General features: G+C 38.4%; 2 protein-coding genes across 2 annotated transcripts; one reads left to right on the top strand and one right to left on the bottom strand.

The window, feature by feature from the left end:
* Positions 1-2,593: 2,593 nt before the first annotated feature.
* LOC144637655 (delta(3,5)-Delta(2,4)-dienoyl-CoA isomerase, mitochondrial-like) lies at positions 2,594-12,053 on the bottom strand. The gene is made up of 8 exons (XM_078496717.1): positions 11,915-12,053; positions 9,842-10,046; positions 6,435-6,523; positions 4,953-5,188; positions 4,282-4,352; positions 3,695-3,766; positions 2,985-3,135; positions 2,594-2,830 (listed from the first exon to the last, which is right to left on the bottom strand). Exons 1-8 carry the CDS (start codon positions 11,940-11,942, stop codon positions 2,735-2,737), a joined length of 948 nt encoding a protein of 315 aa, XP_078352843.1. The 5' UTR covers positions 11,943-12,053; the 3' UTR covers positions 2,594-2,734.
* Positions 12,054-12,081: 28 nt separating this feature from the next.
* LOC144639128 (uncharacterized) lies at positions 12,082-15,198 on the top strand. Its single transcript, XM_078498378.1, has 2 exons — positions 12,082-12,108; positions 14,438-15,198. The coding sequence occupies exons 1-2, from the start codon at positions 12,082-12,084 to the stop codon at positions 15,086-15,088; spliced, it is 678 nt and encodes a 225-aa protein (XP_078354504.1). The 3' UTR covers positions 15,089-15,198.
* The last annotated feature ends 1,308 nt before the right edge of the window (positions 15,199-16,506 follow it).

Raw genomic sequence — 16,506 nt, forward strand, 5'->3', positions numbered from 1 at the left:
GATTCGGGATGAGAAAGTGGCGGGAGATTTTTTGAATCACTTATGCGTAGCAATATATTAATGCAAAACCAAAGCAAACGCGAATTACTTTAGGGTTAAAGGGGGGTTTTTTTTTTTTTTTTGGGTTTTTTTTTTTTTTTTTTTTTTTTTTTTTTTTTTTTTTTTTTTTTTTTTTTTTTTTTTTTATTTTTTTTTTTTTTTTTTTTTTTTTTTTTAAATTTTTTATATTATATTAGGTCCCCTGACACAGGTGAAAATCGCTCATGCACACCAAGCTTTTTGGAAAAATTTGCGCCCCATTACCAGCTCTTCCTTGTGAACACTTCATCGAGTGCGAAACGAATACAATTTTATCCCTGACTCTCACTTTTCAAGTGTATCTTCAACCCTTTAAGGAGTTACAAAAGGTCTCTCAAAACCTGTCAAAACACGAAAGAAAACGTCACCAATTATCAAACAAAAGGCTTAATCTGAGCAAAATAAAAGCTCTATATGGTACATTGCTTGGCCCGTTCTCTGATCTGTGAAACAATGCAAAATGACCAAATTCTGCAAATTTTGTAGAGCTTGAGCGTCGACGGCTGAAAAACTCTCTCTTAACATATTAGTATTCAGCTGGAGCTACAACACGATTTCCAAATTAATTCCTTCTCTCTCCCCTCCCCTTCTCCATGTTGAGCTCACGAACATATTGCACAGACAATCCTTAGCCACAATGGGTTCAACATTGAAAGGGGAGAGGGGGACCTCTAAAAATGTTTGCAAGCGCCATTGAGAAAGTTTAAGCGTCGAGTATCCGCATTTTTATCTTCTTAGCGTGAGTGTTCCAACTATAGTAAAAACCCGCGTGTAAGAACCTGGGGATTTAAGAACCTTCTGGCAGAAATTTGCTTTTTTAATACCCCAAAATATAAGAACCTGTTTAGCCAAACAAATTCCAACAGGTTCTTATATGTGGGTTTAACTATTTATTTTTTTTTTTTTACCAAAAACCAAAAAGTACAGTACTGTATCATTGATCAATTAAATGTTGTTGGACTTTTGGCAACATGCATAAATAAATATTTATAATGAAGAACAGACTAGATTTTATACTATTTTCTGATAAACAACCACAATATCTACTCAGTAGAAATTAAGAACCTAATTAAGAACCTACTTAGCCTAAACTGTTAATAAGTACCCCATAATACAAGAACCTGTTTTGCCAAACTCTGAAAAAAGTAGGTTCTTACATGCGGGTTTTTACTGTACTTTTGTTTACAGTTGTCCCTACTAAACCAATAGATACAATGAATACTTCTGTATAATTGCCAGATTCTCAAGTAAAATATAAATTCATTTTCCACTTCACTAGGAGTGGTCTATCGCAGGCTTTCCCTTCTGACTAATTCGCCCGTACCCATTTATATTAAGTGACTTGCCCGAAAACACAACACAATGACCCCAGCCAGGGCTCCCTCCCTACCGTTTCCGACTGCAGGGGCATGTACAATTGTCCACAGGACAGGCAAACCCAACGATGGTATTTTACTATAGGTGTTGGAGCACCGTTTTTACGTTATAAGTTTCCTTTCTGTGCGTTTTAAAGCCTTATTTTTAAATGCTAAGAAAAGTGTAGCTGAACTTTCTAACTTCAGGAAATTTTAGGGAACGAAATATTATTATCCGAATTATTTTGTGAGCCGCTGTCGCCTTCTTGAAAATCGTAGCTGGCCTTTTTTCGTTCCCAAAACGACATTTTTCTCTCTCCGCAAACAACAGGCATTACTTTCGCCATGTCATGAAAGTTTGAGCTGTAGAAATCTCCAGTTTTTAATCACACTTTAATCCGAAAATCGTACGCGATTATAGGTCTTCCGAACAGATATTCACCGAAACGGTCTGTTGGGCCCAGGGGGGGTACTCGGGATTTTAAGTGACGGGGATGATCGAATGGGGGCAAAAATCAAGACCCAAAAAAATCCCTAGGGCTTCCAACATAACCCAAAAAAATCCCTAGATCAAAAATTGACCCCTAAAAAATCAACAGCAAAACACGTTTGTTTGTACTTTATTCGCAGAACTACGCAGCCATAGGCACTACCACAAATCTTTAGATTGTTTTGAATACCCAAAAACATCCCTACTCAACTCAAAAAAATCCCAGAATCCGAAAATTTCAATCCCCAAAAAATCCTTCGATCATCCCCGTCACATGTATTTTCAAACCCTGAGTACCCCCCCCCCCTGGGTGTTGGGTGCTCTTGACTGGCAGGAGAAATCATATCCCCGCAAAACTTTGATCCAACCTTCTGCTCCATGAACTTCAATGAGTTGTATTGTACCTGTCACAATAATCCCCAATTACCCATTGTACTCAGTTTAGTTTAGTTTTGAGTAGAAGGATTTGTTCTGTTAGTTAGTTTTAAACGGCTTAGCAATGGCCTTCTGCTCGGAGATGTCAAGGTTAAAAATAAATAAGCGCCCCGTCACGAATGAGCCCCTTGTCTCCAATAAGCACCCTCCCTTCAACTGCCAAAATAAAAATAAGAAAATAAGCACCCCGGGCATTTTTTCAAAACCCTCTGACAGTTCTTAATACATCTCCATACTTTGTACTTAAAGTAACTTGACGCAAACTTTATTTGATTCCAGGAATACAAGAAGGTAAATAAACAATAATAAGTGAACTTATTGAGTGCTTTTTGAAAGCATTTCTTTTGAAGTATAATGAATATATGCTTGAGTTAGGTTAAAGCTTAGAAAACACAGGGTCTTCTTTGGTCATTCCAGCCTGCACAGCTTTCAGAATGTCCTCGCTTTGTAACATAGCCATGTTCCATGTGGCCTAAAGGAAAAAACGTTAAGTTAGCTTTCACTATATTAGCCTGCGAATACAGCCGCCTCTATATAAACCTGGTAAATTTCGTTTCAATTGTTTCTTTTCATGTGTTCACGACAGTTCACGAGAGAGAAAGTGTTGATGTTCGTACTATACCCACCATATACTCCAAGCCCTGCTTCACTGAATGGTCTCTTGAGAAATTAAGGTTATGTTTGATTCCTGACATGGCAATAGGACTTTTCTTGGCTATTTGACCCGCGAGTTCCAAAGCATCTTTCACTAGGCTGTCACGGTCTGGACTGATTCGACTGAAACAGTTGAAAAAACACAAATTATCAGCACTTTTGTTCCCCGGGAGGAGGGGGGCAATCAAAAAAGTTTATTATGGGGAGGCTCCCCCCGAGCTTTAACCCCTTGCCCTTTTATATACCATTTTAAAATTTTTTTTACCCCTTTCGTATACCTTTTACTGAAAAAAGGTACCCCTTTCATATACCTGAAAGACTTGGCATAGACTTAGAACAGGACGTTTTCTTATTAATTTCATGGAGCGCTTAATAAATTAAAATAATACAGCCATAAATTGCATAAGTTCGAAATATTTTAATTAAAGGCCATTTTAAAAACTTAAATGACAGATTTCCATACCCTTTCGTATACCTGAACTTGTGAAATCCCTACCCTTTTATATACCTCTGAAGCCTGAAAAAGGTAGCCCTTTCCGGGGGAGCCTCCCCGTAGGCCATTATAGGGAGTAACCCCCTCCCCCCCCCCGGTTTTGTTCCAAGGAGGGAGAGTGATAAGACATCAAGAAGAAACCAGGGAGGACAGGGGAGCTTTTCAAGAGCATCAAACACTGACACACACCTCACAAATCCGAATTTCATGGCTTCTTCAGCTGTAAAACGTCTACCAGTGAAGCAGAGCTCTCTTGCAAGGCTAAAAATATGTGTATAAAACAGTTAGCTTTTTCATTCACAACATATCAAAACTAAAAGCAATTGCTAATCATTTTTGAAATCAAGTAAAAATCATTATTATATAAACATCAGTGAAATACCAGGAATCCCGCGAAAAAATCATATCTCACAGGAAAATAACATGTTATTTTCACATGAAGATATCGATTCGAAACATTTTCTGACAAGTTTGCCCTGTTTCAATCTGAATGAGCAAAGTATGATATTAAATCGAAAGATCTTCGGATCTCCCGGCAACTCGGCAATCCAAATTTTCGGAAAAGTTCGGAAAATGTCGGAATCCGCGACCCGGACCCGAACCGAAATGCGCAACCGGAAAATCGCAAAACCAGTATTATAGTTTTTAATAAAAGATATTACATAATGAATTTATCTCCCAATCGATATCCCACCGTCGCTCGCCACCGTAATATGTGAACAGAGATAAATTTCATATCTCCGCGCAACCATGTAATATCCTCTATTTCCTTTCACCTGTCATTTCCAATAATTCTTGGAAATTTTTGCAAGGTACCAAGATCTGCAGCTAATCCAAGGTCAATTTCCTTCAGGAGAGAAACAATATTATTATTAATTAATGATTATTTTAATAAATTAATTAATAATTATTAGACTCATGAAGGTACCTCCTCAGAAACAAAATAGGGACCATTAGTAGTGTGCTACATACTAGGCAGCTTTATACTTAACGGAAATTCAAATGCGGAAAAAAATAAGCATAGATCTCTGTTGTCACTTATTATTGACATTTTTCTCTATAATTTAGTGCACTTTTTCCAGAGTATAAAGTACTGAAATCGTACTTATGCCATTTCCAATGCACACGAGAACTCAAAACATTAAAGATGGTAATAATTTATTGTGATTCTGTCTGAAAAAAAATGAGGGTCAGGGGCAGTTAGTGGGGGCGACAGGCAGCTTATCGCAGCTTATCAGGACGATGGGATTTTCAGGCGAAAGTTTACCTCGAGAGAAAATCCGTTGTCCCGATAAGCTGCCTGTCGCCCCTTCTAACCTGCCCCTGGGTCTCCGAGGATGATGGATGGACAGACATTATTGGGAGGGAGTGAGCAAAGAAAGAAGGGAGGGCTACAATTTTTATAAATAATGGCAGAAAATTGTTTACCAACTGAAGCTAAATGTACCTTCACTTGAAACCATGCATCTGCTGAACAAAGGCGAATGTCGCAGTTAGAGACCATATCAACTCCTCCACCAACACATGCTGAGTGCACTGCTGCTATGACTGGCTGGGGACATTTCTCAATCACAAGAAAGGATTCTTGAAGGTATAGGATAAGCTTTCTCAACTTATGAGCTTGTCTGGAAGGATCAGAACCAGAAGTCATCAGATCACTGCCCATGTCCATGAGATCCAGGCCTAAAAAATTCAACAAATTTTATCACATCCTTTCAGTCGATCCCAGTCTCAAAATATTACTTCTCCTTACAATTTACTCTAGATTTTGTTTAGCTTGTTGTGAGAAATTGGTGATGCATCCAGACTATGCAATGTTCTTTATTCTGACTTGTAACCTGTCTTTTTGCCTATTATTATATAAACATCAGTAAAATACTCTTCGAAAATAACATGTTATTTTCACATGTAAATATCGACAACTCTGACAATTTGCCCTTCATACTGAATGAGCAAGAAGATAGTCGAAACATCTCGGATCTCCTCGCAATCTCAGCAATCCACGGAAAATGGAAAATGTTCGGAAACATTCGTACAACCCGGACCATTTCTCAAATCCGGAAATGGGAATCGTCGGAAGGGGATATCGATTTGAACACGAGAAGATAAATTTCATATCTCCGCGCAACCACGTAATATCCTCTATTTATTTTATAGGTAAATTCTGCAAACGAGCCTGGTGCCCATAAAGTTAGAGCTCATCCTGGGTTCAGTAGCATGAAGTGAAGAGGAATATTTCTATTCTCCCTGGATGGGATGCTAGTCTTTCACTGGGTTACCCCCCAGCATTAAATTCGCCGGTACCCATTTATACACCTGGATAATGAGAGGCACTGTGAGAGTAAGGTGTCTTGCCCATAATGATATAATTATGTTTGTTAAATTGTGAATCGATATTATGATTTACAAAACTTGGATGTGTAAAAAATTGATTCTTGACTCAAAAATCAAGGAATAAATGTAGTGACTGATACGTGGCTCAGTTGTCAAAATCAAATATACTTTAGTGATATTAAGTACGGACACTTCAAGTCCCAGAGAACCACAAGTTGTTTATCTCAAACTCTATAGTATAGGTACGTCCATGACAGAGTCCCTCCTTGGGGTGGGGGTGGGTGATCCATGTTCCCTTGTTCCCGAATAAAACCCTTGTGTTCCCTTTTTCCTTAAAAGTATTTTCAATTGCTGATTTTTGTGATCCCTGTTCTCTAAAATATCAGAAACACAGCTTTTTTTTTTTTTTTTCCCAGCTTTATTTTGCTTTGTTCCCGTGTTCCCAATTTATTTATTGCAATGTTCCATTGTTCCCTGAAACCCCCGGGAGGGGCTTAAGTCAATACTCATGGACACTCATCTCGGCCCCTTAGTGCATTAAGAAGTTCTGTACTATTATACAGAGGTTAATGTAAGTTAATGTGTCTGCTATAACCTGCTGTGAAGACTTTTCCTGCTCCAGTTAACACCACAGCTCTACAGTCAGAGTCATCTCCGATCTGTTGAAAGCACTCAATCATTTCCCTATACACAGAATAACATGTGACTCATACTGATAACACTGATACTTCAATCTATAATATCCTGTGAGTGATAGTGATATCCTGTGTTGTACCATTTACACTTGATGTTTTATGTCCTTTGTGCTAAAACTTCTAATCTTAAGAGAATTCAAAAATATAGAAAAAAAAATAGGAAAGAATCTGTTTCAGATAATATCAAAGCTGTGTGCTTTTAACAGTCAAGCCTGTACAGTCATGTTAAATACAAATGAAACCGTTAGTGTGTGACCAGTCAAATGAAAGCTATTGAGTGGTACAATAGAACCACGGTAACTCAAACTCGGATAACTCGAACACCCCCCTTACTCAAACTAATGTCCATTTCCCTTGGATTGTGACCCCACTTTTCAGTTGTTTTTTACTCACTGCAGTTAACTTGAATTCAGAAAACTTGAAAAACCCGGCTAACTCTGACTAAATTTGGTTTCCCTTGATCAAAATTTGGGCAAATTTACCCTGATAACTGGAATTCTGGTTCTTGCAACTCGCCATGGATGCCCATTGATTAGAGCAACGAGCAGATCACAAATTTCAATTTGACACTCACAGTCATTTTCCAATCTTTTCACGAAATTTATGATTGTGTTAGAGTTTTGACGAGAAAAGTTTAATTTGCACTGTACTGTATACTGAAGTGCTGACAAATCAGTAAACTATCAATTATTAACTTGGCAAATTAAATATTCAATCGACCCTTGATAATGTGGTACAGTACTGTTTATTATGTGGTACAAGTGGTTTAAACTTCTGACTCTGTTGATGAAACCCCAGTGTGAAGCCAGTAAAATGAAAGCTACTGAGCAGTACTTTCATGTGGTACTGTTTAAGTATAGACCCAATGCAAATATGGCGGCCGATAATTTTCGGCTCCCAGAAAAATCATTTGTCAACAAAATTAAATTACTCTATCTAAAAGATAGTCTCCCTCGCAGCCGTCTTTAGTGTCGTCACGCAACAAAAATTCCTCCCCACAAACGGCTGCTCACATTCGAACAAAATTCCTTTCCGCATTTCAACCAATCACCATTCGGTTCATATATCTTGGGAACCGTGCCCGCCAAAGTAATCAACCAATCGCATTGCGTGTTTTATCTTGTAGTTCTCAGTTCAAAATGTCGAAGAGGCTTTGTTGTTAGCAATACATTTCAAATTTCGAGCTTAAATGCAAATGCGTTGAGAACCATTTCGATTTTCCGGCGATTATTCTGATTTGTTCATGTCTGGACGTGAATGTGATCTGCTATATTCAGCAACCAGCGAGTTGTCAGTTTGCAAAGTCGGCTATTGGACGGCTTATAAGACCTTATAACCTTTTAATTGGCCTCTGATCATCTTCAAGAGCTTAAAACTGAATTGATGGGAATCTTTAAGGATCAGAAAAATACCAAAAACGAAACTCTTATTAAGAGTCGAGAAAGACAATGAAGAAACCACGGCAGCTCCATGCCGTGGGAAAGCTTCGAAATCAGTTTACAATTTCTGATCAATACCACTTGACAATGACTTGATACAGGAGAGACTTAACCGAAACCCGTAGGTAGGTTGACAAAAACATCCTTCTTTTCCTCGACTACATTTTGTAATTACTGTATTTGCTGTGAATTCGTAATGTTATTTAATCCGCTATAAAAACTTTTAGGAATGAATAAAATATTTCAATACACGTTGGCTGCTTCAGTACATGTTTCAGTTCGAACGTTTGATCTGAATCAGTGTCTGTCGTGAATGTTCCGCAAAACTTAAAATACTGCAAAACATTTTGCTCTGTTTCAATTAAGACCTCCAGAACCGCAATCTTTCGGGAAGAAGAGACAAGAGTACGAAAATAATAATGATATGTGTCGATCCCCAATGCATACTTCGCCATGCATGACTTGTTATAATGAACTGGCGATAAGTATTTTTAAAGTTTATCCCAACACAAATTTAATGTAGTCAACTTAACTCTTTTTACGCGGCAAAGGCGGCATTTAAAACTTTTTATGAGACGCATGGTCTTTGCTTTTAATTCTTCTGCGTTTGTAAACCGGATAAAACTGAACGTTACCGTGGTGTACAGCTCTTTTCAGAAAAATAATTTATCCGAAGCAGACACGCCAGACAATGTAGCGCCGCATGTTGACCCGTTGCTAAATAAGCTAAGAGATAAATGTTTGCGTGTTTCATTTGTATGCTGTTTTATTGGAATGGTCTGTGAAGCGAAGCCCTTTTTCATAACTTAACCGCAGAAGGGTTTAATCAGCACCAGTTATAGAGAGTTGTGGCTGCGGAATAAAACTAATTTCACTGTCTATTTATCATCAGAACTTGTTGCGTGCGTGCGAAATACATGGGATTTAATGTCATTTGAAACGCAGACTTGCAGCATGATTTCAACGCCGCAAAATTACAGGAGTTACTCTGTGTATTTGATTAGTTTCTGCTCCAAATTCAAACCGAAATAACATTGTCTTTGTAATCATGCAAGTGAATTAAAAATACGCTGTAGAGAATTTTAAAAGCTGACACAACAGTCCCGTGAATGATTCTAAATGCTCGGTGATTTCGTTGATATCGAATGCATTGTCAATATTATTGGAATGTTTCAAAACGCGTTGACAATGTTTTGAAAATATATTTAGAAATGAATTGCAACGCTTTCTGGTTCGGTCGAAAAAAATGCCAACGTTTTCTAAACGCATCCAAATGTTCTTCTCTACAACAAACCAGTTCGCGGGAAACACATGTTGATTAAAATCTCCTGTGCTGTGATTGGTCACATAAGAAACAAAGGGAAAGGAATGTTGTTCGAATGTGAGCAGCCGTTTGTGGGGAGGAATTTTTGTTGCGTGACGTCACTAAAGACAGCTGCGAGGGAGACTAACTAAAAGATAAAGTCAAAGTAAATCAGTGTATGAAGTTTAAAGGCTATACGTTCATCTAATGGGAAGTTACAGGGGGATTTATATGGCCAAAAACATGAGAACGAGGCTAGGCAGGCCAGGGTGACTTTTTTGAATGAGTCATAACTTTGCAGCCTTTTAACCCAAAACACTGAAACTTCTCAGAATAGCATAATATTTCATATATATTTAAGCGCCACCATCAGTGTTTTAAGAAACTTGACCAAACAACAGAAATGAATGACAACCATTTTTGCATAAGGTCTATGCTGTACAAGGAAAAGGATGATCTTGGATTTAAGACATGAAGGCAGGGAAAGGTCGTGACAGTACGAGACAGGGTGGCTTGGAGGAAGATCAATGACTCCATTCTCCACGAGTAGAGAAGGAATGCTTACCTCCAAAATGTCTTGTTCATTGCATTTCTCTTTTCTGGTCTGTTCAGCTCCACCTGAACGACATGATCTTGAGGCTTAGACACAGCAAGTGTTTCAAATGTGTAGGAGCTTGTACTGTTCATTCTGTTCTGTGTTGCCGCTAGCAAAGCTTGCTTTGGTTTCAATGCCACACATGTGTTTGTTTGACGGATGCAAATTCCTAAAACTAAATATAAGAAGCAAAAGTATTAAATCGACCGATAGTCGACTAACATACAACATACAATATGTAAGATATTCGGCTGATAGTTCGTCGACACTCTGCCGAGTATTAACCTTCTATCGGCTGACTGACAGCCAAACTGACTGACTGACAGACTCTCTATAGTTGGCTGATAGTTACTCAACACTTACAGTCGGCCCATAGTCAGTCGACACTCGGCAAACAGTTGGCCGATGTATCAGTCAATTATCAGCCAAGTGTCAAATAACTATTGGTGAATGACCAAGTATTGGCTGATAGTCGATTTACACTGGGTCAATGGTTGGTTGATATATTGGTTGATTATTGGCCCAGTGTGGTTGCCGACTATCTGCCAATTGTCGGTTGACTGTCAGCCAAGTGTCCATTGACTGTTGGCCAACTATTGGCTGACTCTCAAACAACAAGTTGGTTGACTCTCGGCCAATACATCGACCAACATATCAGACACAACTACCTTTAGTAAACATGATCCCTTACTTTAAAATAAATAGTTTGTTGAAAAACATGAATCAGAATCTTTCACTGGCTGCACCCCTACTAGCCTGCGTTGCAGACGAACAAAACCCCGGTTATATCCGTCTGCGAATTAGAGCACAAAAGCTTGTTCCGGCTCCCGCGTGTTACCAGGGATTTCTATAATAACCTCTGATTGGCTCTTGAAAAGGGCTGTTCTTTCGTGCGCCGTTATTGGTCGAGTGGATCTTGTGAAACCATAGTTACGCGTTCGATGAATACCAGATACCAGTTACACTGAGGCATTCTTGTCGTATAATTTGTATATTTGCCGCTCTGTGGAATTGGTCATCCAATTTATTTCGCTTTTCACTTGTTAAGAAAGGGCACTTTATGCTGTAAGCTGTATAATTTATTTGGAGGCGTTTTAGGTGGCGTAGAGCCATAAGACTGTCGCTTTAATAGCAAATGTGTAGAGGTCATAGTCTGCACGGCTTTTCGTTTGTATATTTTGACTGTTTTGACACCTCTGTGTTAAATTTGCCATATGTAATTACTTTTGCGGTTAGTCTTTAAACATTCATGTTTGCAAGATATTTTTTGAGCTCTCGAAATATTTGCTCTGGTCCTAAATTTTCCTTGAAGATGTCGACTACTTGCATTCTGCATTTGTAACGCCGGGTTCGGCTGTTTGTTGTGTTGCAAGGTCATGGTGCTTCTCATCACTGATGACGGATGGTTCGTTGTGTGACATTCTTTCACCACAAGACAATGACCATTTTGCTTTTCAGTTGTGTTTGCTTCTTGTCCTTATTGTTTTCTTTTTTATCAGATAGTTCGAACCAGTTGCTTTTTACTGCTTCAAACGTTTATTCTCACCGATCTGCCGTGATCGCCGCAAGTTTATTGTGTATCTGTTATTCATCAAAAGTGTAACTATGGTGTTGCGAGATCCATTCGACCAATCACGGCGCATGAAAGAACGGCCCTATCGAAGAGCCAATCAGAGGTAATTATAAAAATCCCTGGTAACACGCAGGGAGCCGGAACAAGCTTTTGTGCTCTAATTCGCTGACGGATATAACCGGGGTTTTGTTTGTCTGCAACGCAGGCTACACTCCTACATGTAAGTGAAATCACAGCTGTGTGATCATACATGTCCTATGTGTTTGACTGTCATGTTTTGTCATCCTACTAAATCAAAAAAATTTTAGAGATAGCTAAAAGTCCTAAAAGTTTAAAGTTAAATGTGAGGGAGGGGGCGTGGAGGGTAGGGGTGTTGATGTGTAGTCAAATCGGATTCTTTAACTAGAAAAATTAAATGGCCAATATTTTTCACCTTACGGTTACAGTTGATTTAAAAATTGAGAACTCACTTCTTCCTACGTTTAACCGGGAAAGCATCTGTACCAGTTGTCGTTAGGTAGCTGTAAAAATATTATATCAGTTCAGTTCAGCTCGTTCGCCATTTTGAAACTCTGCAAAGAGAGTAGGCCAGGCCGCATAGCCTTGTAGCCTCGTTCCCAATGTCATGTCATTCAATATGGCGGCAGAACCGAAGACATTTGACCAACAAGCAGCTATTTCAAAAAGAAATAGTGTTTCGTTTCCTGATTGCGGAAGGGTAAGAATAGTGTAACACTTAAGGAGAGGTGGGTTTGGGGTTTACTTTAATTTGGAGAAGGTCCTAGTGTATGTTAAATTTGCCGAATTTATGCACGAGTGCAGAATGAAAAGAAGAACTTCATATTCAGTAGTAACTTAAATTCTCATTTTACACCTACTGTCGATTTTTTGTAAAGGAGACATTACGTTTAGCTTTCAAGAGTTCAAGTAACACATAAATATTTCTCTTTATAGAAATAGCATATGTCTTTATCTCCAAATTAAGTTAAGTGAAGGGAGCTTGCCTTATCGTTTTTACTCATCCAGTGGAAATTAAAATGATTTTTTTTATTTCTGCAGAACACTTTTTTGCTTAAAAATGGCACCCGATAGCATAACTTTGGATGTTACATGAATGGAAAAATAACTTACAGAAAATATTTAAATATATTCCTATCAATGTGGGGAAACATGAAACCACAAGAGTAAAATGCAAGATCAGAGTAATGCAATTAATTTAAATGGTTTATTTTTTGAAACAAACAATCCTTAAATAAATCAGTTCCATAAATAAAGTGTTTTGTGACTACTGATCTCTGATAAAATGCAAAACAACACTTTTATCGAAGATGAAATTATTACCTTTTGACAAAAAGCTTGAGGTATATACTTCTCTGAGTTGATCACATGCTCAAATCAAATAAATGCCAAATTCATACAAACCAAAACCCTGGTCGACAAGAACAGAGATAAGCACACTGTTTCGAAGCCATTTCTTTAAAATGAAATGCCTGTTGTCACTTTACAAAGACACGTAAACAACCAAAGCAAATTAATGTAAAAAGCTACCATACACAGATTTTTAACAAGGATTTTTAATTAAGCAAAATTCAAGTTTAAAGAAAGTTATATGTTATATATAGTCGTACCAGGATTGTATTTTGCTCGATCCGCGCTGCACGCTCTCCCGGCAAATATAAAATTATCTCCACAGAATAAGACACAGCCAAGTTGCATCTGTTGTCAGTGTAACAGCCTTGCATTGGTAACACTGATAATAACGATTTGCATTTTTGGCGATACTGTGGAGTTTCGATCAGACCGCGATGGCTTTGAATAATCCAAATAATGTTTATATCATTAATTTAATCTCAGAAATCTGCACCAGCAGTTGCAACGGTAGTTAATATTGAGCGTTACAACATTTAAGGAGACGAATTTAGTTCGACACGGCAGTTGCACACCTTGCTATACGATACTGTCCATACAAAATTTAAACTTTGAGCAGAACTTATTTATCAACTTTCCGTGCAGACTCGAATGTTTTTGCGACGCCGACGTGACACTGATCACGCAATTCCGGGTACATCCACGCGAGAACCCACGCAATTTTGCGTGTATTCGCGCTGTTTGTGACGTCGAAGATGCCGTGAAATTTTCCTGTACAAATAGAATAGGGCAATCTCCCACATTTATACATTCCTCTGTTACATGAAGTGAAATTAACTTTGTAAGTCACCTGCAAATATGCACTTCTCTTAATTGTAGCGCACTTGCTCTACCGTGCGATCAAACACGAGATACGCCAAGTCATCCCGTTTTTCTTTGCGCTTGTAAACACTGATTGGTGGAAATTTACTTCCGTTTCAGAATAATATTAAACGCTACGAGAGCTTTCTCTAGTTTTCTTACAATACATCGCTTTAGTCAAACTTAAAACCATTGCAGTCGTTAGATATTTCTGTTTCCAACGAATCTAAATTTGTTTGGTCATGCTGAGGAATATATTTCCGTTATTTGAAGAACATGACTGTTTTTACGAAATTAATTGCCATCGGTCATACGTATTTACTTTGTGGTTACGACCGTTCTTGTGATTGGATAGCAGCCCCCCGTGCGAGCAAACACGACAAGTCATCCCTTTTTTGTTTGCGCTTGCAAACACTGATTGGTGAAAATTTACTTCCGTTTCAGAAAATCGCTAGAATGTTTACTTAACAATTAAACGCTACGGGAGCTTTCTCTAGTTTTCTTACAATACATCGCTTTAATCAAACTTAAAACCATTGCAGTTGTCAGATATTTCTGTTTGCAACGATTCTCAATATTTTTTTATCATGCTGAGAATATCTTTCCGATATTTGAAGAACATGTTTTTACGAAATTAATTGCCTTCAGTCAAACGTATTTACTTTGTGGTTACGACCGTTCTTCTGATTGGATAGTAGCCCTCACTGTGTAAATAGTTCACATCGAAGCCAAAATAATACCGTATCGTTTCTGAGGAAACGAAACAAAAATTATACCGAATTTTAGCCTTTGGAGACAGCCTCACGACGGGAAATATTGGAGGTGAGCTAAATGAAGCCTTGGACAAGCCTTACACAATTCATCTTTCGAGGTTACTTGGGGAAAATCATCGTAATGCTTCGTTCGAGGTGGACAATAAAGGGATTTATGGTGAGTTAGTTTGTGGTCAAATGACAGAAAGATTGCCAAAGGTTTTGAAGGAATACGGACCGTACGATTTAGTGATTATTCTTGGAGGAACCAATGACATTATCGAAGCTAAGAAAGGTTTAGAAGAAACCCTTTTCGAAGGGATCAAAAGGTTACATGGTGACGTCACAGGTCAAGGTGCAAAGTGCATTGCTCTCACGATGCCAGAAACCGATGTTTTCTTTAAAGATTATGGGAAAAAAGGTTTGTCTTGGGTCAAAGAAGAAGGCGAAAACATTCGTGTGATAGTGAACGACAAATTAAGGAGATCCGAAAAGGAATGTGGTAACAATATTATTCTGTGTGATTTGGCAAAGAAGTTTCCTCAACAAGGCTTGAGTGACGAGGATTTGAAGAAATTCTGGAGTGACGGGTTGCATTTTACAGAGGAAGGCTACAATAAAATGGCAGAAATAATCTATGAGGATATGAAACACTTTCTCTAGCTGGCATTCAGAGAAACATAAAAGAAATGACTTTTCTTTATCTTCAATTTTATTTGCCTTTACATTATATAATGTTGATTTTATTGTAAAATATACACTTCTTTCATTGACATCATAGTTATCATTTGTGCCAGTAGACACATAATGCACCTATCAGTGGTTTGTCCCAGGATGGTTCAGCCTTAGGGGAATTGGACATTTTCAGGTTATAACATCTCAATTTCCCCACCCTTGGGTTTCCATTGAAAGTCAAATTCCCAGCCTTGGCCATGTCCTTTTCACTTTCCAAGATAGGGACCGAGTCAGATTTTCCACCAAGAGGGCCATTGGGGATACCAAAATCCCTTCCCAGGTATAGCTATGTACTATCAAATTCCTGTGGGTGCCCCCCCCCCCCCATCCTGGGGCAAACCACTAATAGGCACATAAGGTCGCTTAGACTTTCTCAAAGTCTGCATCTCATTTCTTTTTCTTTGGATCCCGACTTCATTGCTCATGTTCTGCACTAAGAAGAAGCTATGAATAGAATATGAAAAAATATTTCTGTTGAAAGTGCCAGTATTTGTTTCCAAGTCTGATCATGTTTATTATCGAGTAGTCCTGTCCAGTATGCCATATACACGGTATTAGTCAGTGGCTGGTCAATAAATCCACTAAATTATAGTCAACCCATAGTCAGTTCCATTTGGTCAATAGGGGCGACTCTATTCCGCGGAATTATGACAGAATGTCACTAGTTTGCTTGTGGTTAGCTTCACCCTGTAGCTTTTACTTTGGTATCACTGTTCCGATCCCTCATTCTGCCATTCCGCTGAATAAATTCACCCGTCAATAGTCGGCTGATATATCAGTCAATTATCAGCCCAGTATAGTGTCAAATGATTGTTGGCCAAGTGTTGACCAAGTATTGGCTGATGATGGGCTGACATTGGGTTAATGGTTGGTTCGATATATCTGTCGATTATTGGCTATCTGCAGAGGTCAGTCAACTGTCAGCCAAGTGTTCACTGACAGTTGGCCGACTATCAGCTGACTCTCATACAACATGTACCGGTAAGTTGACTATCGACCCATATATCGACTAACATATCAGTTGCGACTACCTTTAGTAAGATGATCCTATACTTTTAAATAAATAAATATTTGTTGACTAACACGAATCAGAATCTTTCACTGGCGGCACCCCTACATAGTATATGAGATCAAACTACCTTTAGTAAGATGATCCTATACTTTTAAATAAATAAATATTTGTTGACTAACACGAATCAGAATCTTTCACTGGCGGCACCCCTACATAGTATATGAGATCAAACTACCTTTAGTAAGATGATCCTATACTTTTAAATAAATAAATATTTGTTGACTAACACGAATCAGAATCTTTCACTGGCGGCACCCCTACATAGTATATGAGA

This window comes from Oculina patagonica, chromosome 14 (genome assembly GCF_052425735.1).
Source record: "Oculina patagonica isolate OP01 chromosome 14, crgOcupat, whole genome shotgun sequence".
Lineage (NCBI taxonomy): Eukaryota > Metazoa > Cnidaria > Anthozoa > Scleractinia > Oculinidae > Oculina > Oculina patagonica.

Coding starts and splice junctions, on each gene's coding strand:
- LOC144637655 (XM_078496717.1), bottom strand. CDS start 11,942: ATGCTTTCCCGGTTAAACGTAGGAAGAA. Junction 10,047..11,914: donor CCGGTTAAACGTAGGAAGAA/GTGAGTTCTCAA, acceptor TCTTATATTTAG/TTTTAGGAATTTGCATCCGT. Junction 3,136..3,694: donor ATGAAATTCGGATTTGTGAG/GTGTGTGTCAGT, acceptor CAACTGTTTCAG/TCGAATCAGTCCAGACCGTG.
- LOC144639128 (XM_078498378.1), top strand. CDS start 12,082: ATGGCGGCAGAACCGAAGACATTTGAC. Junction 12,109..14,437: donor CAGAACCGAAGACATTTGAC/CAACAAGCAGCT, acceptor GAGGAAACGAAA/CAAAAATTATACCGAATTTT.